Raw genomic sequence first — 26,726 nt, forward strand, 5'->3', positions numbered from 1 at the left:
TGATTGAGGGTTTTGCCACTTACCGAAGTTTTCGTTTCGGTTTCCGGTGTTGTTGTGGTTGGCGGTTCGGTAGTTGTAGTACGCAAACGTGGATAATTTCGGCGTATAAATGGCGAACGTCTTGTGGTAACTAACGGCTCTTCAGTGGTTGTTGTTGGTGCTGCGGTAGTGGTAGTGGTGCTTGTTGTACTCGGCAATGTGGTAAAGACCGGATTGATCTCATTACGTATGATCGGTTCGGTAGGACTTAAATCCTCTTGGTTGGGGAAATAACCCGGTCCGAAATTATCCTTAGTGTACTGACTGTACTGTTGAGCGATTTGCATTGGCTCTAACATACCGGCTGGGAAGGTCTGCTCATTCGTTTCTACCGTATTGCTCGGCGTAACCGTGTACACTTGTTGAGTTTCAGACGTCGGTGCTTCGGAACCGTAGTTTGTCGCATAAGAACTCGGTATTGCCGTCGGACTAGATGGTTTGCGTGATGACAATGGCTTTATGACTGGATAATTCTGATTCAATACATCGCGTTGGTAGTCCAAATCTTCATCTTTGCCGGATTCGCCATACTTCTTACGGTGTTTTGTGCGTAAGCTTTGGCGTTCCTCTTGTGTGGGTTGGTAGCGTATACGATTGGGATTGCGTATAAGTGGATTACGTGCTGCAGACGAGGGGCGGCGTGTTGTCGGTGTGATTTCGCCCTCGGCATCTGGTGAACTGGTTGTGCTGGCTGTTGCGCGTGAACCAAATGGACGACGTACGCGTTGCGCGGGACGTCTTGTAGATGTTTCCGTTTCAGAGTAGGATACAGAAGAGGTAACTTTAGAAACGAGAGGCTTACGCACACGATTGAGTGGACGTCTCGTTGGACGTGTGGGCTGTTCTGGTTCTGGCTCTGGCTGATTTGGTGTAGTTGTAGCAAGTTCACCTATAGCATTTTGTTTGTCCTTCTCTTGCAAATTATTTACAAGTCCTGGTAGATTTGGTGTGAGTGGTGGCAATTCTGAGGGTACGTGATAAGGATTGGGGTCATATTCAACGGTGCTATCGGGAATCTCGTTTTGATTATATAAAGGACGTTGACTAGATGCTTGCTGGCGATGCGGTTTCAATTCAAGTTGGACATCTTTTTCGCGCTGCAGTTCTAGCACATCCGGCCGTTGTGGCGAGACCACATTGTATGCATCTTCCGGTCCCGAGATCGCTGATTGCGACGGTGAGTAAAACGTAATACGTTGTTTCGTTGTCGATGTAGTCTTATGAGTTGTGGATGGTACATTGGCATCTCGTTCATAGTCTAAATCAACAGGCGTATATTGTACCTGCTCGAAAGGTGGATTCGTGGGATTTACTAATTGTGGGCGATTACGGAAAGCATCTTGTTGGCGGAAATACTGTTTCATACGATACTCCTCCTCCGGTGTGGTGCTTATGGGTGGACGTGTGGTGAAACGTGGTAACTGCTCCTCAACTGGTTCTTTTGGTATGGTACCAAAAGAGTAGAGAGGACCGTTGGCGTTCTGATAATCAACCTGTCCATTGGGATTGTATGTGAAGAAGGTATGTGCGGGTGCAGCAGTCGTTGAAGTTGTGCTGGTTGTGGTGGTAGTGGTGCTTGTGGAAGTGGAAGTGCTAGGCGCTGGACGGTTGGGCTGAACTTTGTAGATATCATCATTGATTATCTGGTTAGGTGCTGGCTGGAATTGAGCATATGGATTGTTAATGGTTTGTGTGAAAGCAGGTTGTTCAATTGGTTGCTGCTGTTGTTGTTGAACTGTGTGCTGTGGACGTTTCTTCTTTGGGCGATCAAGTTTCGTGACCTTCGGTGAGTTGACCTCGCGTATGGCATCCTGATTGTAGAAGTAGTTGAATTTGTTGCCGCGTGTAGGCGCCAGTGTGGAACGTTGAGTCGTGATCTCAAATTGATCGTGTGGTTTCTGCACAGGCTCATTCAACGCTGGATAGTAGTCCTTGGTTGCCGATGGCTGCTTTACACGTTGTGGACGCACGCGCTGTGTGGGCTGCGGTGGCTGATATTGATTAATATCGTTTTGACTATAAACTGCGCTTGGCTTAGCTGGCTGACTCACAATTTCTTGTGTGGCGCTGTTGCTTTTGGCGAGGTTTATGACGATTGAGCCGACATGTGGCTCAGGCAAAAGGATCTTATTGAAACCGCTTGGTGTGCGGTAACTAAGCGGCGCTACAAAGAAAGGTATCTCTCGTAGCTCACGAGTTTGTGCGAGTTGCGACAAATAGGGTAGCTCAAACTTCGCATAACCTTCCGGAGTTGACATACCAGCTGGACCGACGAATATATCTGGTATCTTCTTGGTGGGCGCATCAACAACAGCGATTGTGTTGGAGTGACGTAGTGCTGAAACAACATCCGCTTGTGTGGGACGTGCTGAGTTACGCACCAGGAACATAGCAAGCGGTGGCTGATGAGCCTTCGGTTTCGGACGTGGTGTAGTTAATTGCTGTTGAGGATTAACATAATTCTGGAAAATAGTTGTTGGCTTGAGAGTGGTGGTCTTGGGGCGGCTCGTGCTCGTGCTGGGTGTTGATGTAAAATATTTCTGTTGATCCAGCGAACCAAGCGTGTCTTGCGTATAAAAATTATTGATTTGGAATGGATTAACCGTGGGCAAAGAAGGATTCACATTGTATTTGTTGACTTCGTAAGCTTGCGACTCCGGTTTTTGCTGATTATAGAGCGTGTCATATGGCACATACAGCAATTGTACATCTTGTGGATTGCCAGCATTGCTGTTGGGCGCCAAAGCGGGTGCGGTCGGTGCGCTTTGCTGGAAGGGCGCTGTTGGTAAGCTTTCCGGTTGTTGGTATGAAGGTATTTGTCCGTTGTAGCTGGATTGCGGTTTATTCAAATCGAAGAATTGCTCCACTGGTGGGTCGGCAGGGAATACTTGTGGTGTAACGCTTTGCAAAGATTGTTGCGTTGGATTCGGTTTAGACTCGCGGTAAATATTCTTAGCCGGGAAGCTGTCTTCGATGTAATTCTGTTGTGGTAACGGTTTCTGCAAAGGTTGCTGGATGGGTTTCTGTGGTATTGGGTGGAATTCTGGTGGGAACACCGGTTGCTGGTTGTATAGTGGTGAACTGAAGAGTGTAGCTTGTGCGCCGCCACCACCAAAGGTGTGTTGTATCTGATAGCCGGTCTGCAGTGAGCTTGGTCCGGTGGCACCTACATCACGATTACCACCATCTGGACGGAAAGGCATTTCAAATTTGAAGAAAGACTGTGAAGTGGGTTCGCCGCCTTGTAGTGCGGATGCCTTTAGCGGTGACGCGCCGAAAGGCGAACCGATTTGTGGACGCGTTTGTGGTTGATTTACGAAACGTTGAAATTGGTATGGGAAATCGAATGGCTGCTGTTGTGGCGCTGGTGGATTATGCGGCTTTGGCAAATCACCAAAGCGGCCATTTGGCGGAAAAGCCTGTGAGTAGGTGAGCACACGCGCATTCGCTGAGCGATCTTTGGCAGTCGAGCTGTCCACTGGTTGCGCTAGCGGCACCCAATCGAACGAATCGGAGACGCCGGGTGAGGTCGGTTCCAATTGACGTGACCATTTTTCAGCTGCCTGCGCATGCGCGAACAAGCATACACAGAGGCAAGCGATCAAAGCGCTGGTTGGGGTGTTAAACGTTTGTTGTTGTCGGGTCATTGTTGGGTCTGCAAGCGAAACAGAACGAAAAGTATGTAATTAGATTTAATTGTGGATAATTTCTTATGCATAACTACAAGTTGTGTTGACACGCTCTGCACGTTCTCACGCCGTGTGCATGCAAAGAATTTTATAATTTTATAATAAGCGTGTGTGTGCTTTGGCAAATACTGCCTGTTTTGTTCTTTAATTAAAAGCAATACAAAATAATTGAATTAGTCCACACGCGTCTAAGCAATCTAAATTAGATATAGGAAGTCAAAATTGCCCGCTTTTTCATGCATATTAGCAATCAAACGCGAAATATTCGAATCAAGCACATGATTTCCTAGCGTTTCCAAAGCTGCCGCCCACCAATTCGTCAAGGATCGCTTGCTGCGAAAATGAAACTGAAAAGCTTTTGCTTCAGATATTGTGTATGCAACGCATAACAACTAAATTATTTACTATTATTATTGTTGTTGTAGCCATAATCACTCATTGGCAAGTCGGTGATTTTATAAATTATATGCGTCCGCGCACACAATTGATTGGTTTTAAGCGCAACTGGCGGATCTGGGCTACAATTTCATATTTTCATGCAGAGCGGTACATTGTGGTAATGCCACCTGTTTACATACATGTGATACAAGTATAAATATGTTTATCATATAATTTATATGCAGTCATTTGCAAGCGCGCTGAAGTTTATGATTTTTAACTTTTGTTTTTGCACTTCATATTGACAAAATCGAATTTCCTCATTGTTTTAATACCCGACCCGACACTAATTCTTCATTTCAGCTGCAGCATGCCGCTTTACCCTCAATACCCCGGTTTGCCTTTGATTTTTATGGTCTCTTGATGCATTGGCATTTAATGATCTTAAGTGTTTTGAATTTGAAAATTTTCAAACTCAATTTTTAATATCCGCATTCCGAGATAACTTTAAAATGAAAAGTTTGTGTTGTTGTTGCTACTACTCGCTACCGAAGTACCATTTAAAATGTAATTGCTTTGCTTATGGCACAATTTGCGGTAAAAGTGAGTTTGCGGCTTTCGGAAGTTCAGGTTCATTGCTGACGAGGTATGAAAGCGGGAATTCGAACAACTGTGGCCTGAGAGGTTATTTAAAACCTTACATATACTTGTGAGCTTATGTAATAACCTATGATTTTACTATGACTTGGAGTTATGACAGCTTTTTAATAAATGACAAAGGTGTCTTAAATTTCGATTACTGAATAAATATATCCTGTGATGTGTATGAGAAATATGTTCTGGAAAAAATTTTTTTTTTTTTTTTAATTTCAACATCTATTTAAATAAGCCTTTTGTTTAATAGATTGCTTGATTTATTGGTTGATTGAAGGGATTCCAAGATGATCTGACGGTTTCGAGCCAATTTTTACTTAGCGATGATGCCCATTTCTGATTCAATGGGTATGTAAACAAGCAAAATTGCCGCATTTGGGACGAATCGCAACTTGAAGAGATTCAAGAGTTGCCATTTTATTCAGAAAAACCAACGGTTTGGTGTGGTTTGTTGGCTGGTGGAATCATCGGTCCATATTTCTTAAAAGATGACGCCAATGAGAATGTAACTATCAATGGCAACCGTTATAGCTCCATGATAACCGACTATTTGATGACTGAAATTGCAGCTCGTGATCTCGGTGACATTTGGTTTCAACAATCAACGGATTTGTTGAGAGAATACTTCGGTGAGCAGATAATATCACGTTTTGGGACAGTTAATTGGCCACCAAGATCGAGTGATATCACACTGTTAGACTTTTTCCTGAGGATATATGTAAGGTCTAAAGTACATGAGGACAACCCCGCTTCGATTCAGATCTTGGAGCAAACCGACACACTTGTCATTCACCAGTTACCAGTCGAAATGCTCGAACGAGTCATCGAAATTTGGATTCAACGGATGGACCATCTAAAACGTATCTACGCCCAACATTTGAAAGAGATAATCCTCAAAACATAAATGTCAAGGAATGTTCTTTCGAATGATAATAAGCACTCCCCTTTGAAGTTGAAGTTTCTGTGTTTTTCTTTTTTAAAATATCGAACTTCGAAATGGATCCAGATTAATTGATATATAGCTATATATGTATATCTGTTAGTTAGTTGGATAAATCATTAATTTATTAGTCTATTGATTGATTGATAGTTAGATTCATAGATAGACAGATTGATATATACACTGATTGAATGATATAATGATTAATTGTTTGATTAATTAATTAAACGATTGCTTGACTAATTCTAGTCTAAATAATCGATTGAATCACTAATTGATTATGAAACTGATTAATTAATTTTGACTGACTGAATTTTTAAATGATTATTTGATAATATTGATATATAGATATATTAGCTGATTGATATACTGATTGAATGATAGAATGCCTAATTATTTAATTAGTTGATTGAGCGATTGCTTGCTTAATTTATTCAGAGACTAAGTAATCGATTGAAACACTAAACGATTGTTAAAGTCATAATTTAATTTTGACTGATAGAATTATTAAATGATGATTTCAAATTCTTGGTATATTGATATATTGACTGTTTGATTGATATGAAGATTGATTGGTACATTGATTGATGGATTATTTGATTAATTGAATAAATCAGGATTCTCATTAATTGATTAGTCAACTGATTTATTACTGATTATAAGTTATATGGATTTACTTATAATATTTTCTTCGACATGCAGCAGCAATGACCTCGCCATTGAAAAAGTTTATTAAACCAACCGTTCTGATTATTTTCTGTGCGCGGTGAAAAGTGAATAAACTGTATACTAATTAATCACAGACTTCAGCTTATTTATATTAACCACAATTTTATAAACTTCAACTCGCAGATTTGCATATATTTGCGATAATTTTCCAACTTTAATTTAAATTTAATTAAAAAGAGCTGAAAGACTGCAGCAAAACGCGAACAATAGGCAAATGATTGAAAACGGAAAAGTGCAAAAAACTGTTGAAGTGTTGATGGATTTATGTGCAACCAAGGCTAATAACGTCAGTGCTATCAATACGCCTAGTGGCACATTGATGCTGGTTGTTGTTGTGTTGTTGTTAATAATGTTGTGGCAGATTGTTAGCGTGTCTAATATGCACATGATGATAACTGAATGTCGATTGCAATGGCAGTTAAGCATATACGGACAGACATATATATATATGTACATAGATATAAACACATATACATATATGTACATACATATATGCATATCGCATCTTTATAAGTCGGTGCTGCCTCTTGTTGCTTATGGATGCGCAGCCGAGAAAGGCAGCATGCAATACCCATCGGCGTATCTTAAGCACCGTGATGTCTGTGGTCATTGAATTGTAACAAGACAACAACTTGCAGTCGACAAAAAAATAAAGGCAACAAATAAAGTAACAAAAACAACTGCAATATTAAATTGCTGCAAAGCGCAGCTTGAAAATATACATGTACGCATGTATGGGTGTATGTGTGTATCATGCGCTCGGTTAACTGCCCGCTTGGCTACTTGACTGGTCGGCTGGCTGCCCGGCTAGTTGGTCACTTTCATTTTCACTTTTCCACTGAATTACTCGTGTGCAATTTCATTTCATTTCTTGCCTGTCATGCATGTGAGCGCATACAAAGAACAACAAAAACAATGAGAGCACTATCAGTAATAATTCAAAGCTTTGCAAGCACTGTAAGCGGATACGCTTAGGGGAACAAGAGATGTACTATGCACACATACATGCGCACATACACATATACATACACACATACACGTATACAAGCATATATGTATTTGTATATTCACAAGCACACTGCTAGATTGTGAAGCATGCATTCAAGATATGGGCTAAATGAAAGCAAAAGTTGTTGAATTTCTTGAGGCAGATAATATCATTACAAATATTATTGCTTTTATTGTTGCTGTTTTTGGAAGCAAAATGCATTGTTCGAACGGCGAAAAGTGGAAAAACAGAAATTTGAGTAGAAGAGGTTTTCTAATATTTCAATTATTTCAACAAATTGTTAAGTTTCTGTGTATGAATATTAGGGTGGTGTTGTTATTAAAAAAAAAAAAACGAGAAAAAACTTTAGCTTTGTGTGCACTGAAGCTATAATACCCTACACATGTGCATTTCTTAGAACGTAAAAGTGTATTACAAATTTTATCTTCATTTTGATCGATCGCTTTGTATGGCAGCTATATGTTATAGTCGGCCGATCTGAACAATAAGGCCGAAGATTGTATCGTTGATTTAGTTGTTGTTGTTTTCCAAAATTTCGTAAAGATGCATATATTGTCAAATAAAAAACTTTTCCTTACAAAGCTTAATTTTGACCGATCAGTTTGTATGGCAGATATGTGATATAGTAAACCGATCTGGGCAATATGTTTGGAAAGTATAGTAGTGTATTGGATAACCATCTGTGACAAATTTTGTGAAGTTACTTTGTCAGTTAAAAAATTTTTCTATACAAGAATTTCATTTTGACCGATCAGTTTGTAGGGCAGCTATATCTAATATTGATCCGATATGAACAGTATATTTGGAGATTGTAGCGTTATCAGAAAGAATAATCTATGCCGAATTTTGTTAAGTTATCTTGTCAAATAAAAAAGTTTTCTGTACAAGGTCTGGCTTTTAAATGGTCAGTTTGTATGGCAGCTATAACCAATAATGGTTCGATATAGACGGTTCCATTAAATGAGCAGCATCATCGGAAGCAAAGACATGTGTATAATTTCAGTTCGTTATCTTAAAAACTGGTGGACTATGTGAACAATAAGTCCTGGTATATGCCATACTAGGTTGCTAGTAGCAGAAAGAACAGCTGAATTTCTTATAAGAAATACCAAACTTCAAAAAAAAATTTTTTTTTTTTATTATCTAAAATTTTTTTTACCTTAAATCTAATTTTTCTTGCTAAAATCTAAATTTTTTTCATAAAATCTTAAATTTTTTCCTGAAACTTAAAATTTTTTTCTTAAAATTTTTTTCCCAACAAAAAATGTCTCACCCTAATGCCTTTGCATACTTCAAGCATATTCATATGCGAGGCAATAGATATTATCTTCATTTACCGTTAGTGTCTTCATATCAACTTACTGACCAATAAATGCCATTAAAGCAGCAATTATTATGATTACTACGTTTCTTCATCCAAAGTGGAAAAGAAAGTGCGCTGAAAGTGCGGCGCAGCCCTTTTCGACGTTAATCTTTCATAAATTTGTTGCTTTTGTTGTGCATAAATATTTTACTCATGTCGCCAGTTGCTTTTGATATGAGCTTGTGCAGCGAGTTTAATTTCGATTACTTTTTTTATTTATGCAGTCAAGCAATGAATACAAAAAAAAACAAAAAAAAACGGGGAAGAGGGGAGTGGAGCAGCTGCGAGGGCTTGTTAAGTACACAAAAATATTTAGTAGGTATTATAAGTTTATGAAAAGCATAAACAAATAAGCAAAAAGAAGAGTGCATAGTCATAAGAGCATAAAAAAGTGAGCCACTCGATAATATTTAAGTAAAGTAAAAATACCAATAACAATAACATCAAACAATATACAGCTTACAAAGTAAAATTAACAAAAATAATAAAAAACAAAACCAAAAAAAATTAGACTTTTCTGCTTAATAGAGCATACTTTGGTTGTAGTAAATATTGAAAGCAACAACATTAAATACAATAAATGAAAATTTAAGAAATTCTTAATTTGCTTTTTTGGCTACTTGCCACATATATAATGACACACATACCACATGCTAGTGTAACCATATGGGTGTGGCACACTTTACTCACCACAAAGCATACAGACACATAAGCCTCTGTGCGGCAATAATGACCGTTTTTTCCAAAAATATTTTACAATTACATGCTTTAGACTCATTACTTCGCCGTTATTGTTGTTTGCACTTATTATTTTCCTATTAACCCTGAATAAATTGTTTGGCAATATTGAAGGTGAAACTTTTTGGCAATGACTTTAATATTGCACCCAATTGCTTGCTGTTGTTTGTTGTTTTTGGTAGAAAGTTGGAAAAAATAAAAATAAATGTTAGACAAATGTTTTGTGAATATACACATACTTATATATATTTTTTTGATTTGTTTAAGATTTGTGTCAAATATTCGTGTATTTTCTTTATTCATTCAAATCTGTAATGAAGTCTCTGTGATATATGGTACTGATTTTTACCTAAAATATTGTTTTGCATGCATTGTTGACCGTTAAGAAAGCTGTATTCAGAAAATTACATTTAATCCGCGAATTCTCTTAAAACAAATTGCGTATATAGGTTAGTCGAAAAAGTATTTTCGTATTGTGTCAATAGATGTCGTTGCAGTCGTATATCTCCAGTGCTACCCATTACGTTGTGTCATGCCATATAGTCTTAGAAGATGAGATTTTAAACTTCATTCAAAAAGAATTAAATTCGGGGAAGTCAAAAAAAAGTTACAGCTATTCAAAAATGAATAAAAATAATGAAGAAATTCGCTTTAATTTGAAATTTTTGTATAAAAAAAGGAAGAATGCCACGCAAGCCACCAATGAAATTTGTGAAGTTTACGGAGACGATGCTGTATCAGTTCGCGTAGCACAACAATGGTTCGGTCGCTTTCGTTCTGGAAATTTCGATGTGAAAGATTCACCTCGCTCTGGTCAGCCTATCGTTGAAAAGTTCGATGAAATTGTGGAAACGGTTGACCAGGGCCGTCTCATAAGCAGCCATGACATCGCTAAGGAACTTAGCACTAATCATCAAACTCTTGAACCATTTAAAAAAGGCTGGCTACAAAAAGAAGTTCAATGTTTGAATGAATTATCTGTGAAAAATTTAATGGACCGAATGAACATGGGCGATTCTTTGCTGAAACGAATTGAAATCGAACCATTTCTGAAGCGAATGGTAACAGGAGACCAAAAGTGGATCAAATACGTCAATAATGTGCGAAAAAGATCATAGTCCAAGCGTGGTGAAGCTCAACTAATGGTCGCAAAGCCAGCATTGACGCATCGAAAGGTTATGCTGAGTGTTTGGTGGGATTGGTAAGAAATCATCCACTACGAGCTGCTCCAGCCTGGTCGAACGATTGATTCTACATTTTAATGTCAACAGCTGATCAGATTGAAGCAAGTAATAAAAAAAAAAAAACGGCCGGAACAGATCAACAGACAGGGCTTCGTCTTTCATCAGAACAACCCTAGGCCCACACATTTTTGATGACTCGGCAAAAACTGGGAGAGCTTGGCTGGGAAGTTTTGATGCATCCACAATATAGCTCTGACCTTGCACCATCGGACTACCATTTGTTTTGGTCAATGCAGAACTCCCTTAATGGAGTAAAGTTGGATTCAAGAGAAGCTTGTGAAAATTACTTTTCGCAGTTTTTCGCCGAGAAACCAGAAAAGTTTTTCACTGATGACATAATGTCTTTGGCGGAAAAATGGCAAAAAGTGGTCTACGAAAATGGTACATATTTGGTTCATTAAATTTCATTATAAATATGAAAAAAATAGAAAAACGAATTTTTCGATTACTTAATGTATTATGTAAAGATACTTTAGATTGCAAAAAGCAAATCAAAAATTGCCGAATCATCTAATTTATATTAGTTGCCAGCATCCGCTTTGGTTTTTAACCAAAGTCAAGTCCTTTTACAGATTGTTACCTCAGGTATTATACTACTTAGATAACATTATTTGTAGAAAATCGCCTTAAATTGATATTAATTTCTACAAGAGTTAAACTTTATTTACCAATATTTTGGCTTTTTGTGAAATAAAAAATTGAATTCTAATCCAAACGGGCATAAAAGTAATCTGCTCAGATAGAATTATGATTCCACGCAATTATCAAAAAAACAAAATAAAGAAATATACCGCGATTGGGTTTCAGTTGTTGACACTTCATCAAAGCCTTCATTACTTGCTATTTTTTCTTTGTCTTCACTATTTGCATTTCATGCTTCATTTACTGTATTCGTTACTTATTTATTATGGTGTACTTTAAGCTTATTACGAAGCAAATGTGTGTAAACATCAATTGTCATTGTAATGTAATCCTATTAGCCTTGAACATAAACCTTTGCAAGGTAACCAGTTGGCTTGCCACAATAAAAGAAAAATATGTGGCAAGCAAGTGTGAGACTTTTTTAATATTTTTTCAACGCAAAATCCTATTTAAGTATTGCATAATTTCCACAACCTTGTCGGGTAAGCCGATTACTTTGCGAAAGCGTAGCTCAATCAGCTTAAAAAATGCTCGATTTGACATGGAAATAGAGCCAGCAAAGAGTGAAATTTAAGGTTTTAATGGAATGTAGTTAATTTTGTAGTAAAAATATCAAATAGCACAAGAGCTTTTGCTTAAATCTTCTGTATAGAAATTTCAGCCATAAATGCTTAGGTTACGTAAGATCGCAGAATATATGCAAGATTAGTTCTCTTTTCTTTCGGTCGTAGCAAAATATTTTTTGAAATTTAATTAAAAAGGTAGAGAATTACGTAATTTTCTACGAAAAATGTTTTTTTTCAAATTCCATAAACTCATGTTTAAGATTATGTGTTTATGAATCATCAGATATTGAGGGGTTTAAGAAGATGAAGAAGTTTGGTTTCAAATATCTTATTCGTACGATTAAGAATTGTTTAAATGTTTTTCTCGATAAACATGATATACATTTTTAATATGATAAAATGTGCCAGAGAAGATTATCTTATCTCCGTATCGGTTTCGATAATACGTTATGGTGAAATTTGAAGAACGACTTATAATAAAACCCATACACAATGATATAGGAGTAAATTTCTTCCAAACTTTATGATGCCTATATTTATTGTTTGATGCAGATTTTCCTTACTTATAACTTCTTATATTCTGGGAACAATTCCAAAACTTTTTGATAGAAAATATACTTTATGGCCATTTTCAAGTTTTTTCGTTAACCTTGTTACGTGGAACATGTTTTCAAAGTGAGTTTTTTCATTTCGTCAGTCTGTACAGCTAGCAAATGTTTTTCCTCTTAATTATTTAAAGACTTAATTGGCTATGGTATTAATCGAAAGGGCGATTATTGGAATAAAAAACATAGAAAACAATATTGAAGGAAAAATTAAATATTTTTCGTAATTTTCGATTTTTCAGATCGATTTGATCAGATCAAAATATCAGATCTGTTTAATCAATGTATAGAGAACAATATACAGAAATTTTGATAGTGAGGGAATAATTTGTCTCCGATTAACTACTCACTAAACTTGGCAAAAAATAGTAAGACTTTTTTAATTTAAATTTCGCGCGGAAACCTCTTTGAAACATTTTTTAAATAAAGCGCATTCGGCGACTTTTACGATGAGCGATATTATTCAACCAAGAAGTTCCATTAAATTTTGTGCGCGGAATCAAAAAAAATCTGTTGCTGAAATGTTCAGAATGTTGGAGAGGCCTTCGGTGATAATTTTATGAGCAAGTGTTTTTGATTTGTACAAATTATGCAGAGACGGTCGAGAACGCACTGACGACGAACCACGTCCAGGAAGGCCATCAACATCAACTGATGATCAACACGAGAATGAAGTAAAGAAATTAGTGCTTGAGAACCGACGTTTAACAGTCAGAGATCTTAATGGCATCGTTGGAATATCGGAAGGATCAGTAAAAACCATTTTGAAATATCATTTGGGCTTAAGAAAAATTAATGCACGCTTGGTTCCAAAATCAACAATTTTTTTCGGAAAACAACGTCGCGGCAACGTCTGTGAAACAATGCTTTCCGACTAAAAGAATGTCATGAAACGTATTATTACTGGCGATGAGTCTTGGATCTATGCTAATGATCAGGAAACAAATGATCAATCGGCCGAATATCGTGGCAAAGGTGAAGTGGAAAAAGCCACCCGAAGCAGGTCAGAAATCAAGGTTATGTTGACAGTTTTCTACGATTATCGAGGTGTGGGGCACTCCGAATTCCTTCCGACCGGCCAAACTGTCTGCAAAGAATACTATTAGAGTGTTCTGCGTCGTTTGCGCGAAGATTTTCTTCGTGAGTTTTTCGCCGAAACTTCAATCAATATCTTGCAACAACCACCGTATTCGCTAGATTTAGGTTCGTGTGATTTCTAGCTATTCGGCAAACTCAATCAACCGCTCCGGGGACACCGTTTTGAGTTAATTGGAGTAATGAAATGTGATTAGGCGTGCGCGTTACATTGAAGGCTATACCGCCAATTGACTTTAATAATTGTTTCAAGGATAGGAAAAAACGTTGGCCAAAGTGTATTGTGGCCAAGAGGTATTACTTTGAGGAGAACGACATAGAGTTTGAAATATGAGTTAAGAATTTTGAAATTATGATCAAAGTCTTACTATTCTTTTCTCTCATAGTATCGAAATATTGATTTAAAGTTATAGCATGTTATTTTTAGAGGTATAACCTGCAGATAAACCCCTTTACATACTCAGAAAACTGCTTGATATGAAAAACGTATTACAATAATATATATAACAGTACTCAAACTCGGCGGGTGTTAAGTCATCTATTTATATGCACAAATATTTTTCCTAATTAAAAAGGCCTGTTTAGTACCAAATATGTGTGCGATTTTTCCGCACATACATATGTACATACGCATGACCCAAAACGGCGACTTACCATAAACTCAAGTACGTGCCAAGCGTTCGAAACCAAATTTACGAAATCTGCAAGAAACCAAAAAACGAAAAACAAAATTAAACCAATTGACAAATATATAAATAAACCAAATTAAGTTAATTTCAATTTTGTTAAGACAACATAGTTAAGTGCTGCTTGCAGTAATTGCAATGTGACATGCGCACATGCACGCAAGCGAATGCCATGGAGAGCCATATGTTGCAAGGGCAGTATGAACAAGATAGTATAGAAAAAACATTACTTTAGGCATATATATGTGTGTGTGGTATTATCTTTTTTTGTAGTGGTGCAATGCTCGTGCGAAACTGCAATTAATTTGGAAGTTAATTGTGCGTGTGGCAAGCAAATGACAGCACGAAAAAATACATTTTTCTTATAAATAAAATAGTAAGACAAAATTAGTTTATAACACTAACGCAATTTAATATGATAACACACATATCTACATTTATTTGTGTACAAAAAAGTAAAAAGAGCGCGAAAAATGTGGGTGCAACGTTGCGGTTTTTGTTATTAAAACTCAACAAATATGTCTGATCATATGCTGATATGTGCTAATTAGCGTGCCAATGCGAAGAAATATATACATATGTATGTTAGTCACCACAACAACAACTATTTCGTTGCGCATTTGTGATGTTTCTTCAACATTCCTGCCTACTGACCGCCAACGCAGCTCGCTGCCTAGCCGAGTGTGCTTCCAACACCTACACCTGTGCAATAGCAACCGAAATGGTGGGATACGCTTCGGCTAGCAGCGGAGCAAACGTTAGCACTTGCAGCCAGACATATATACATATCTATACAACAAATGAGTTACGAGTGCGGCATTTTGGTGGTTAACACCCAAGCGTGTGTGTGTGGCAACACAACAAATATCACTTTGCGTAGCTGCTTAACGCTTGGTTTTTGTTGTTGCTGCTGCTTTATAAGTTGCACTTTGCAGGAATTCTTAATTTATTGCAATTTATTAGAGCGGAAAGAAGTGGCTGACTGACTGACTAGCTAGCTGCGTGAGGCATGCACCACAAGGCGCCCATAGGCAGTGCAACAAATTAATCATTTATGTACACATAGTTGTAAATACATGCATATCTATATAAATAAATATATATTAGAGTGATTCAAAAAAAAAAAACATTTTTTTTTCGTTTGGTACTCAGAAAAATAGGTTCCTAGACACCTCTAAGAAAGCCTATAAGTTTTATCGTTCATAATAATTTTTTTTCATTGAGTTATAAAATTCATAAGAAATAAAAAATTTTCCCAAAAATAATCAAACTTTAACTGTTAATATCTTTTAAACGTTTGGATTTACGAAAAAATCATTATGGACCTTTTTTGTATAGCATTCAATTTCCTACAAAATCTAAGGAACAAGATATTTTTTCAAGTAGTTGGAGGCTAGATGTAAATTTTTCTATCTGATAATAAGAAAAAATAGAAAACTGTATGTAGGAGGACCTTCCCGTTACAATTTAAAACTCATGTTTGGAGAGGCTTTCTTAGAGGTGTCTAGGAACCTATTTTTCCGAGTACCAAACGAAAAAAATAAACTTTTTTTTTTTTGAATTACCCTAATATATGTATATATAATATATATCAATATATTACACTTACTATACATATATACATATATACCTACATGTGTTATTATTATATATTTGTGGTTTTATGCAGGCTTTTCGTTCGCTCCAATATTTGTTTTCATCTTTTGGCACTGAAGAAAAGCGCGCTAGGCGTTAAAAGTTTATTGTTGAGTAGCCGTGAGCAGTCAGTGTGAATTGCATTTTTATTCAATCAAACATATTTGTGGCATTATCAATATCAAATTTTTTTAAATGCAGCTGTACACATATTATTAAGAAGGCCACGTGGTTTTTGTAGAATTGCGTGAGAACTTTTCATCAATAAATAGCAGAGAATATGTTTCTTGACACTGATGAAAGCTCAAAATGTGGAACACTATCATTTTTTTCAACAATGTATTTATAAGAAGAACCAACCACAGGTAAAAAAGTTTCCATGCAAAGATATGATTTTGGTCAACCCATTTGTATGGAAGCTAAATGCTATGTAGCGGTTCCATCTGCACAATTTCTTTGGAGATTGTAGCTTGGACTTCAAAAATAATTCAAGCTAAATTTTGTGACGATATCTTGTTAAATAAAACAGTTTTACATATAAGAACTTGGTTTTGATCGGTCAGTTTGTATTGTGGCTAAAGATTCATCGAGAACAAGTAAGGAAGAGCTAAGTTCGGATATAATGTTTTTTACTCTTGTATCTTGCTACAAGCAAAGTTAGAAGAATCTAATCAACTATATATTTATATATATGTATATATAACTGATTTTTCAATACGGACGCTACAAAAATAGACATTTCTCAGTTACAGTTACGAGCCGAAATTATTAAAATTTACTTTTACCGAAATTCGGAGTTAGTGGCCTCAACTTTAAGAATGCTACGTCCAATTTATGGTCGTTATAATCGTCTTATCAGTTCAACAATTAAGCCTCTAGTGGAAAAATTTGCGTCCACAGGCACAGTAAAAAATGTTCCAGTGTCAGTGAGATAAAGAAGTGCCCGTAGTGCCGAGAATATCGCTGCCGCCAGCGCATCAATTGAGGAAGATCTTGGCCTACATCCCTACAAGATCAAATTGACGCAAGAACTGAAACTGCTTGACCACCAGAATCGTCGTGTGTTTGTGAATTGAGCTGAGAAACAACTTGAAAATCATCTGGATTTTGATCGAAAAATCAGTTTCAGCGATTGAGGGCATTTCTGGCTGAATGGTTTCGTCAATAAGCAAAATATGCGTTATTGGTCAGGCAGCAATACACACGTACTCCACGATTTACCATTGCATCGCGACTGGCACATTACTGTGAATGGGTATTGCTATCGCTCTACATAAATACGTGGTTCCATCAGGACGGCACCACAAGCTACACAGCGAATATCACTATCGCTTTATTGAAAACCAAGTTTGGGGAACGTGTTATCTCACGAAATGGCCCAGTCAATTGGCCGTCTCGGTCGTTCGATTTGACGTCGTTAGACTATTTCCTGTGGGGCTACGTCAAGTCGGTGGTCTATGCTAACAAGTCAGTGACGATCGATAAACTTCGTACGAATATCGCTTCCCTAAATCCACCCAGCTCGTCAATACTTTCTATCTCCGACGTTTCTTTCTGTTTGCTACATACTTTGTGGCAAAGTTAAGTTAACCTATTCAGGGTATAAAAATACCAAATTATACTTTGACTTATGAAAGTAGTAATAATTTTCCTTACATTCCGACTAACGTTTCAATTCCACTTTAAGATGTTTCAGGAGTATTCACAGTAACCTCGAAATTAGTCGAAAGACAACTGAAAAGACTCCAAACCAGCAATTTGCTCATATTTAAGTATATACGTAACATAACTTCGCAAAAAATTGTATTTCAGTGACTTTGCCTCGTGAAAAAATGCGCAACACGTTTTGAAAGCGGCAACAAATTCCTATGATTACTCGCGACGCTTGCAATTTGAACGCGAATTTTTTTAAATATATATTAGCTTTTATTTATTTTTATTTTGGGTGCAAATATGTGAGCAAACACGTAAAGAGGCGATAAATAAACTGATCGACAACATTTAAAATCGAAATGATTGCAGAAGTCTGCGTAAGTGCATCATCCAAATAGTACGTGTGATTACTATGTATGTGAAGCAGTTTTTGTTGCTATTTTTAAACAATTTCAATAATTGATTTAATGAAATTAAGTGATCGGGTTCACGTGGCATTTGTTAAAGAGCGAATGTATGGCACAAACCTGCGTGAAGGAAGACATTTGTTGGCATATGTGCATATACATATGAGATATATCGAGCGCTTTGGCTTCGAAAGTTTGGGTTTCTGTGAAAGATAAATGGCCGCATTTGCATTATTTATAGTACAGTTCAGTTGTAATGGATGAAATCAATACAATTTAATATGACTAACCGATCGATAATATGGCTTATGTGAAAATTATTTGTCACCTTTTTTACTACTGACACCAGTACTATTGAATTCGTCGCATGACATGTTTTATTTATTAACTATTTTTTCCGCAATACAACACTCGAAGGCTCTTTGCTGCTTCAATTTATCAATGACACTGTTTTGTAGGCCTCATGTAATATAAATTACCAGGTATACTTATACAAGTGTGTGGTTTACAAAAAATGTGTGGTTCGGTATACATGTACATACTTATGTGTGCTCTTAATTACTTTGTGGTTAAAAAATTTGAGCTCACGCCTATGCGCTTATAAATACGCGCTCCATGGAACTGCGAATGGTGATAATTATTTCATTTAGCTGAACTCGATCTTTCGCTTTTTCCACGAATTTATGAGTTAATGATTTTCAGTTAGACATTTATATATTATATATGGTCAACTAAAATGCAAAATAACGTAACTTCTCATAATTTTACAGGCGAAGGATAAATGATATAATAAAAACCGCTCATATTGAAAAAAATTCGTGTTTTGGTTATAAAATGGTTAAATATTAGTTACATATTGATTACATATCGGTTATATTTGACAGCGGCAGCTGAAAATTTTATGCTACATATATGTAACATGATGTGTTGAATCGTTAGCAATAAAAAAAATAAATTTTATTTTTTTTGATGAGACGTTGTTTTGCATTTTAGGTGACGATATGTAATAAACTGCAACTGACATCGTAAGGAGGGTGCGTATGAGTAACCAAAATCTAATTCGTTTTATTTTAGAAGCTTTTAGCCTACGAAAGGGTTTTATAGAAAGGATTTAGAGAATATTAAGGAACTTATGGGCGTAGGTGGTGTTTACAATATTTTTTAAATAAAATTTCAGGAAATATTTCGTGATTTCGGGGCTGAACCACTGCAAGCCTAAACCTTAAGACTCCAGAAATGTTACATTAAACACAATATAATCAAAATTTGAAAAGAAGGCAACAATTTTGATTGATTGGGAGAGAAGAAAGGGCTCATAGGTATTCAGCTTACTCATTTTAAAATATATATTAGAGGTATATATTGAATTTGTTTACTGTGTATTCTAAGTTTAACATGTTCACGAAATGGTTCCAGATTTTGAGATATCAATTTGAAATTTTGCACACAACATTTTCTCCCCAAGAAGTAATTTATTTTCCAGAACGACCATTATCGAGCCATTTTAGCGTATAGTTGCCATACAAACTGCACAATTAAAACTAAGCTCCTGTATAGAAAGCGCTTTTATTTTACGAGATATCTTCACGTAATTTGGCATTCATTATTAACCACAAAAACTATATAACCTCCGAAGAAATTGTGCAGATCGGACCCCTATAACATATAGCTGCCATACAAACTGAACAATCAAAACTAAGCTCTTGTATAGATTATTTTTATTTGACGAGTTATCTTCTCGTATTGGGGCATGGATTATTGTCCAAGGCATAAAGTTGCCATACAAACTGTCTAAATCAAGTTCTTAAAATTATTTATTGAAATTTTTGCAGACCTCACTGCTTAGTTGACGCAAACTCAAAAATAATATATAGCAGCGGTGGCCTTGATCAAAGGCCTACCTACAGTAAGACGATTAGCCTAATAACTGTTTGAACTTTTATGCTATGCAATTGCTTACTTTTTACTCCCATATGCATGAAATATCTGAAATTTTGCAAACAGCAATGCTTTAATGCAATTTTATTACAAATTTGAGCGCCTTATAATTGTTACAACTGACCACTAAATCCTTTCACTCAGTTCAGTGCCAGCTGCCTTCAATTTTTCTTATAATTCACTTTCATTGCCAAATTTATTTATGGTCAGCAATTAATGGAAGCCATTTCCCTCACAACCTTTTACTTACAAAGCGGTTAAGTGACCAAGGCGTAGTTTTTTTGAAGACAGCAACAGATACAGTCTCCTCTGAAATTTTATAGGTTTCAGTAGATTTGTTTACTGTTTAAGTAAGCCACTCTATAATATTTAGTATAAACACAAGGCTGCGGGCTATTGCATAAAAACTGCAGGTGCATTAGCCTGCCTGACAGGCAAATAAAAAATCCTTAGGCGCCGTAAAAAATCGCGTCTATGAGCAGCACTAAATTGAGTTCGTGCTATCTGCATAGCAAGACAAGCTGGTTCACTCATTATTTATAATAGATTTCTTGCTGGTTTTGGCTTAAGTCTACCTAAAACTGGTGTAACTTTCAAGTTTGTACTGTAAAAAAGTATTTACCGAATATTTTTCGAATTGATGATGGAGTTCAAAGACATCAAATTGCAGCTTGTGTGCAATTTTTCATGTGTTTGAAAGTTAGTTTTGAGTTATTTTTGCTTTTTAGCGCGTCAGGTGCATATAAATGTAAATTTTGTTAACTTAAAACACTTTTTCACACGCAGTTAGACATTTAAATACATTTTGTGGATTATTTTTCTTGTGTCTTATATTTGTTTACATTTTTCGTTGTTTTTATTTTTGTCTACACAAGCAAACAAGTAAATAATTTAGTAATGTGTACGGCCAACTTTAAATAAAATCACTTAGACGCCCATAACTCACTTGATTTGTTGCCCAGCTACCTTTGCTGGCACCGACAGGCTGGTTTATATCCACATTTGAAGTAAATGAGACATAAAATAATAAAAAAAATAATAAAAAATATGAATAAAAGTGACAGCACCTTAAAACCCAAGTATGACCAATAAATCATGCGCTATATATTATATCTGATGTATAAAAACATTAGCTAAATAAGCTAAAGACGCCACTCAAACGAAAGACTTAAGGCACGAACTTTCTTTTCATTTACATGCGCGCTCCGCACCGGTCTCAGACGTTAATGCGTCATTACTTGCATAATTTGCGCAAAAAGAAGAAGCAGAATATTAACGTGCTAAGGCTGATGTGACGCTGCGACGCGCCGCTAATGACGAATGTTGTCACTGAGGCAGCTGGCAGACAAGTCAAGCGTCAAGTGCGACATGAGGCGTTGAAAGCGAAAGTGAAATGCCAAAAAAATATTAAAAATATTTCCTATGCATACACACACATACATATATAAACCACTTTGATTGCGCATGTGTATTAATGCAAATTAGGCAAGAATTGGCGCCGCTAGTGCGCATATTTCACTTTTATTAGCCCATAAACTTGGCGGAGAGATGTGCGCATGCGCATAATTTGCTGCTACACATTGCTAATGTCACATGTTGTTGCTTGCGTCGCTTACTGTTTGCCTGTGCTTACATTAACGTTGCCATGCGTTGTGATTATTGCATATTTTCACGCTCATATATAACTTTTAAATTTGCAACATTTTTTCTTTCCGCTTATGTTGGCATTTTGTGTTAATTTAGTTATCGTTTAGTACGTGTTAAATGAAATTTGGCGTTTAATGATAGATTACTGCCGTTATTTGACTTTCCGTGCATATTTTCATATCTTCATTGGCCGCAAATTGTGTAACATACATATGTCAGTGTCTGAAAAAGCTGTCTAATATCACAAAGACACACACACACTCTTATATTTCCACACACGGGTACAAAAAAAAGTCTGTCTTTAAAAATATATATCGCTTTTGTGTTATGCAACAACGCTCTGTGTTAATTGTTTTCGACGCCGTTTTTCACTTTTTCAGCTAATTTTCAAACGCTGCTGCTGCATACCGTCACCTGCTAACGGTATTTCAGTTACATGCTTTTAGTAATCTAATTTTTCATAATTATCGTTTTGCTGTTCGAATTCATGACGTGTGAATGATTTCTAGCCAATGCTTGGTAATATACAGTTTTTAAGTTTCCGGCTACAACTTTACACCATTGGCAACACTTACTGGCAAATGAATAATTAGTGTATTTAGCTAACTGTAAATGGTTGCTTAATAGAGCTTATGACTATGCAAAGTGTTGGCAAAACAGTAGTTTTTATTTTCGGTGTTTGAAATAATATTTGGTAAAGTGATATCTCATTTCAATATATGCCAACTGTTATTTGTTACTGAAGAGTATGTAATCAACTGTGGAAAAGACTGTTAAGAGGTTTATTACCGTATAAATGTGTCATTTCAATAACTAAACTTGGGTTTCAAAAAATCGAGTTTTTTGTACTATCTTATTAAATTCTACAACACTTCTACGATATTGTCCTAAATATTAAGTTGATCCGAGTAATAATTTCGGTGATACAGCCTTGAGAACTTTTGCGCTCCAGGCTAGCTAGACTAAGTGCGCCGTCTTTAAACGCGTTTTTCTCGAAACTGTGTCTTTGAAGTCGGTTGGCAAGATTTCTCGAGTACTATTCAACCGATCTTCATAAAACTTTACACAGGTCTTTCAGATACAATTGATATTTAAAAAAAAATATCGCGACATTTTCACTGAATTTTTATTTTTTTTTGTATGTAAAAATGTCTGCCAAAACTCCAATTTTCAGTTTTTTTTGCTTCATCCACATTCTATGTTCAAGTTTTAACTAAAAAACGTATTTACGTACTTAAAGTTTTGGATAGGAAAGTTATTAACGCTAGATTCGTACCAAAATACCGGAATATTTTGCAAAACCTACGTCAAGTAGAAGTCGTGATATTTTAAAAATTACTCATAATTGTAAAAATACAAAATTTGATAAAGGGACTGTAGGCCTTTCCTTTTCTTATAGTAGGGTGAAGTATCGAAAGCCGGGTGCGGAAATTTAATCCGCCAAACCTAACCTACTCCCAACTCAAGACTCTTCCATTAAACGACCGGCTAAGTACTACGTCGCGGGAAGGACAGGACATTTAAGTCTCCGCTATTGTGCGAACTGATGGACGCCTAATCTGTTTAAAATTGACTCATCAGCTTATTTTAAAGGCAATAAAACAGATTTGTATTAAATAGTCCAAAAATGTTTTTTTTTTTTTAGTTTGTCAGTCCGGGTCAATTTTGATCTGATGCTATTAAGGGGTTAGGCGAGTCTATGATTTTCCAAAGATCAATTTTTTTTACTAAACGTATACTGTAGGGTTCTGAAAAGATAATAAGCGTAAACACTCACTTCAATAAAGTGATTTGAAATATGGAGTTATTACCCACAATTCCTTTCTCCAAAATGTCAATATAAAAGTTTTTCTACTCTCAAATACATGTTAGACGAATATTTGGAAAAAACTCCATTACCTTTTCCTTAGACCTAGAATAAAGTGTCAAAGTTGAACCTCTTAATAGACCCTAGAAGAACGCTCAAAAAACTGGTTCAAAGACAGGCGGTAAAGTAAAGTGTTTTGATCTTTCCCGAAAATATTTTTAAGAACAATCTATTGCATATTATTAATTAACGGTGATATATTATACGTAAATATTTTCCTTTAGATATTGAATTTGTTAGAAGCGTTACTTTCGAAACAGCTGTCTACTAATAAATTTATTTTTAAAACGTTGTAATCATGGAAAAGTTGGCTCCAATAAAGAGGGATTGGAACCAACTTTTAGTAGATGAATCATATCAATAAATGCGTCAGGCATTTGACAGCCTAAGTTATGTTATTAGACCCGTTATACCATTTCAGGTAAAGAAGAAGCTAAGTTGGTCTTTCAAAGACGCAGTCGCAATGACCAAATGTCAAAAATTCAACCCAATGTTTTCATGTTAGTTGAAAGTTGCATAAGATATATATACCAGAGTAAGTATATATATACTTAGTATCTAAAAAGTATTCAACTTAGTTAAAAATAAAATTCTAGTATATACCAGCTTATAGTTTTCTAGAGGTTTTACCTTATTAACTTTCTTTAGCGCTTGATCTAACAAAATCAAGACTTGCTTTTGATTTATTTACTATTACAGACGTTAACTTGTAAAAACTTCTCCAGATTGCAGCTGTTGATAGCGCCGGCGCTGTGGCTTTCCTACAATGACCTAATTCACAAATACTTCGTAGCATTTTTTGCGCTTTGTTGTGCTGCTAGATATACTAATGCTTGCCGGCTGCCACTTTTTCAAAACGCCGGCAAATATCGCACTTTCAATTAATGTTTAACCCACTTTGCATGCGTGTTTTTCCAACATTTTACAACAACTTCCTTCGCGGCGTTCGGCGCTTTGTTTACATTTTCCCGCTGCTTGCTGCCTGCTAGCTTAAGCTGGGCTCACATGAGCGCCTCTGCAGACAACACCTGCTTGTGACGGATGTGATTTACTTTTTCACTACACTACTGTTCTACTAGCGACCGATAAACTTTGTTGGTTAATGCCGCGCTTGCCTCGCTTTTCGATTAAAATGTCTGTTTTGCTAACTTGTCTGCTGCGTTTACAAATTTTGTGCCTTGTCATACTGAAATGTGTTTTAAGATTTATTGTCACGGCTTGCTTGTGGACTTGCCGCAATCGTGTCGTTAATTTTCGTGCGCAGACAGTGCAACGTGTTGTTGTAGTTGTGTGTATGTGTCACGCACGCGTGCTCTCTGTCTTTGAAGGCAAGTGTTTGTAAACCCTAATTTACAACAGTGCTGCTCTAAATTTTAGTGTGTAACATATATGTGTATATGTGTATATATATATGTGTTATATGTGTGCACATATGTGCATGTGTGTATGTGCATCAGCCTGTTTTTTGTAAAAATGTTGAAACTCTAATTGTTGCTGAACAATTTGTTAATACTTAAAATTGCAATTAAATTCTTACTAACTTTTTATAGTTTACTGTTATACATTCTTTGTTGAGTAATATTTTAATTATGAATAGATTTTTCCAAACAGAGTTGCCAACTAGCAAAGTATTTCAAAAATTTAAAAATATGCTTAGAATTTCCGGTATTTCTCAGCAAAAAGCTAAACATATTAAAAAGCAAGAAAAAGTATTAACTTCAGCTGCAGCGAACCATTATACCCTTCTTAGATGGATTTCTCATAACTTAAGAGAATATGATAGCTATACATATGCCATTGTTGTTCGATATGCATGGTTCCGACAAATTTTAGTTCCAGTTCCAGCACGCACTAATGTAAATATAGCAGTCGAAGAGTCGACAGAGAGTGGATTCGGCGCCGTTCGCAGCCACTTGGACTGACGTATATAGCTTGTACAAGAACTGAAGCCACTCGATCTTCCCAAGCGACATCCCTTCGTTTTGAAGGCTCTTGAAAATTTTCAAGAAGATCCGACGTTGTCGAAGCAAAGTTTGTTTGGCGGTGATACACATTTCTAGCTCAATGGGTATGTAAACAAACAAAATTGCCACATTTCGGACGAAGAGCAACCTGAAGAGATTCAAAAGCTGCCATTTAACCAGAAAAAAAACGGTGTGGTGAACAGATAATTTCATGTTTTGGGCCAGTCGTTGGCCCACCAACATCGTTTGATGTCATATCTTTTGACTTTTTTCTGTAGGGATATGTAAAATCTACATTTTATGCGTTGAATCCCGCTTCGCTTTAAGATTCGGAGCAAAACATTACGCGAATCTTTCGCCAGTTACCATACGAAATGCACGAACGAGTCATCGATAATTGGACTCAACGGATGGGTCATATGAGACGCATTCGCCGCCAACAATTTAAAGAGATAATTTTCAAAAAATAAATGCCAAAGAATGTTCTTTCGAATGATAATAAATGTTCACCATTAAATTTGAAGTTTCTGTGTTTTTTCTTTAAAAAAGTATGGAACCTCGAAACGGATATTGAAGAAAGGGAACTGCGGTGGAAAGCGTGAGCGCCATATTTCTATTATAATTTCTTCTAACAAGATTAAAGGTGAATAAAGAGGTTTGCATATGCAAATGGCAGCACCTGATTTTCTTGTATATTATAATATATGCCAGCTGAGCTAACATGACTACTGTAGACAATTCACTATGAACATTAGCCAATTGAATTATATTTTGTTTGAAGTATGCAAATCATTTATATATATAAATCTATCTGCATATGTAATAGTTAGTGTCTAGGAATGTCATTTACTTAGACATTAGCTAATAATACCAGTCACTTAGTTTAGTAATGCAGCAACCGGTAATTGAAAGTAATAGCTACTTTTACAATATTTCAACATTTCGATACTTAAAATGCCATAATTTAGTCATAATACTATTATTTTTTACAAAATTATGGTGCAAGCAGCAATTTTCTCTTCAAAATACATATAAACAAATGCTGAAGTATAAATGCATGTATGAAAAAAATTATGTGTATTTCTGCGCACTTTATTATTATGCATATTGTCACCAGCTGCCACCGACTGACTGCAAACGGAGTGTGGGAAAAAATTGACGCAACAAAGTGGTGCGCAAAAAGAAATGTCTAAGTGACATATCCGTCTGCTGGCTGCGAGAATGAGTGCGATAACATG

General features: G+C 36.2%; 1 protein-coding gene across 1 annotated transcript in view; it reads right to left on the bottom strand.

Annotated features, from left to right (window-relative positions):
• LOC120772933 (proteoglycan 4) overlaps positions 1–26,726 on the bottom strand; it is a 39,250-nt gene that overhangs the window by 2,162 nt on the left and 10,362 nt on the right. Inside the window, exons 2-3 of the mRNA XM_040101832.1 lie at positions 14,346–14,392; positions 24–3,694 (exon numbers count right to left, since the gene is read on the bottom strand). Coding sequence (XP_039957766.1) covers positions 24–3,686 — 3,663 coding nt within the window. The 5' untranslated portion in view covers positions 3,687–3,694; positions 14,346–14,392. The remainder of the gene's footprint in view (positions 1–23; positions 3,695–14,345; positions 14,393–26,726) is intronic.

The sequence above is a fragment of the Bactrocera tryoni genome, chromosome 3, assembly GCF_016617805.1.
Source record: "Bactrocera tryoni isolate S06 chromosome 3, CSIRO_BtryS06_freeze2, whole genome shotgun sequence".
NCBI lineage: Eukaryota > Metazoa > Arthropoda > Insecta > Diptera > Tephritidae > Bactrocera > Bactrocera tryoni.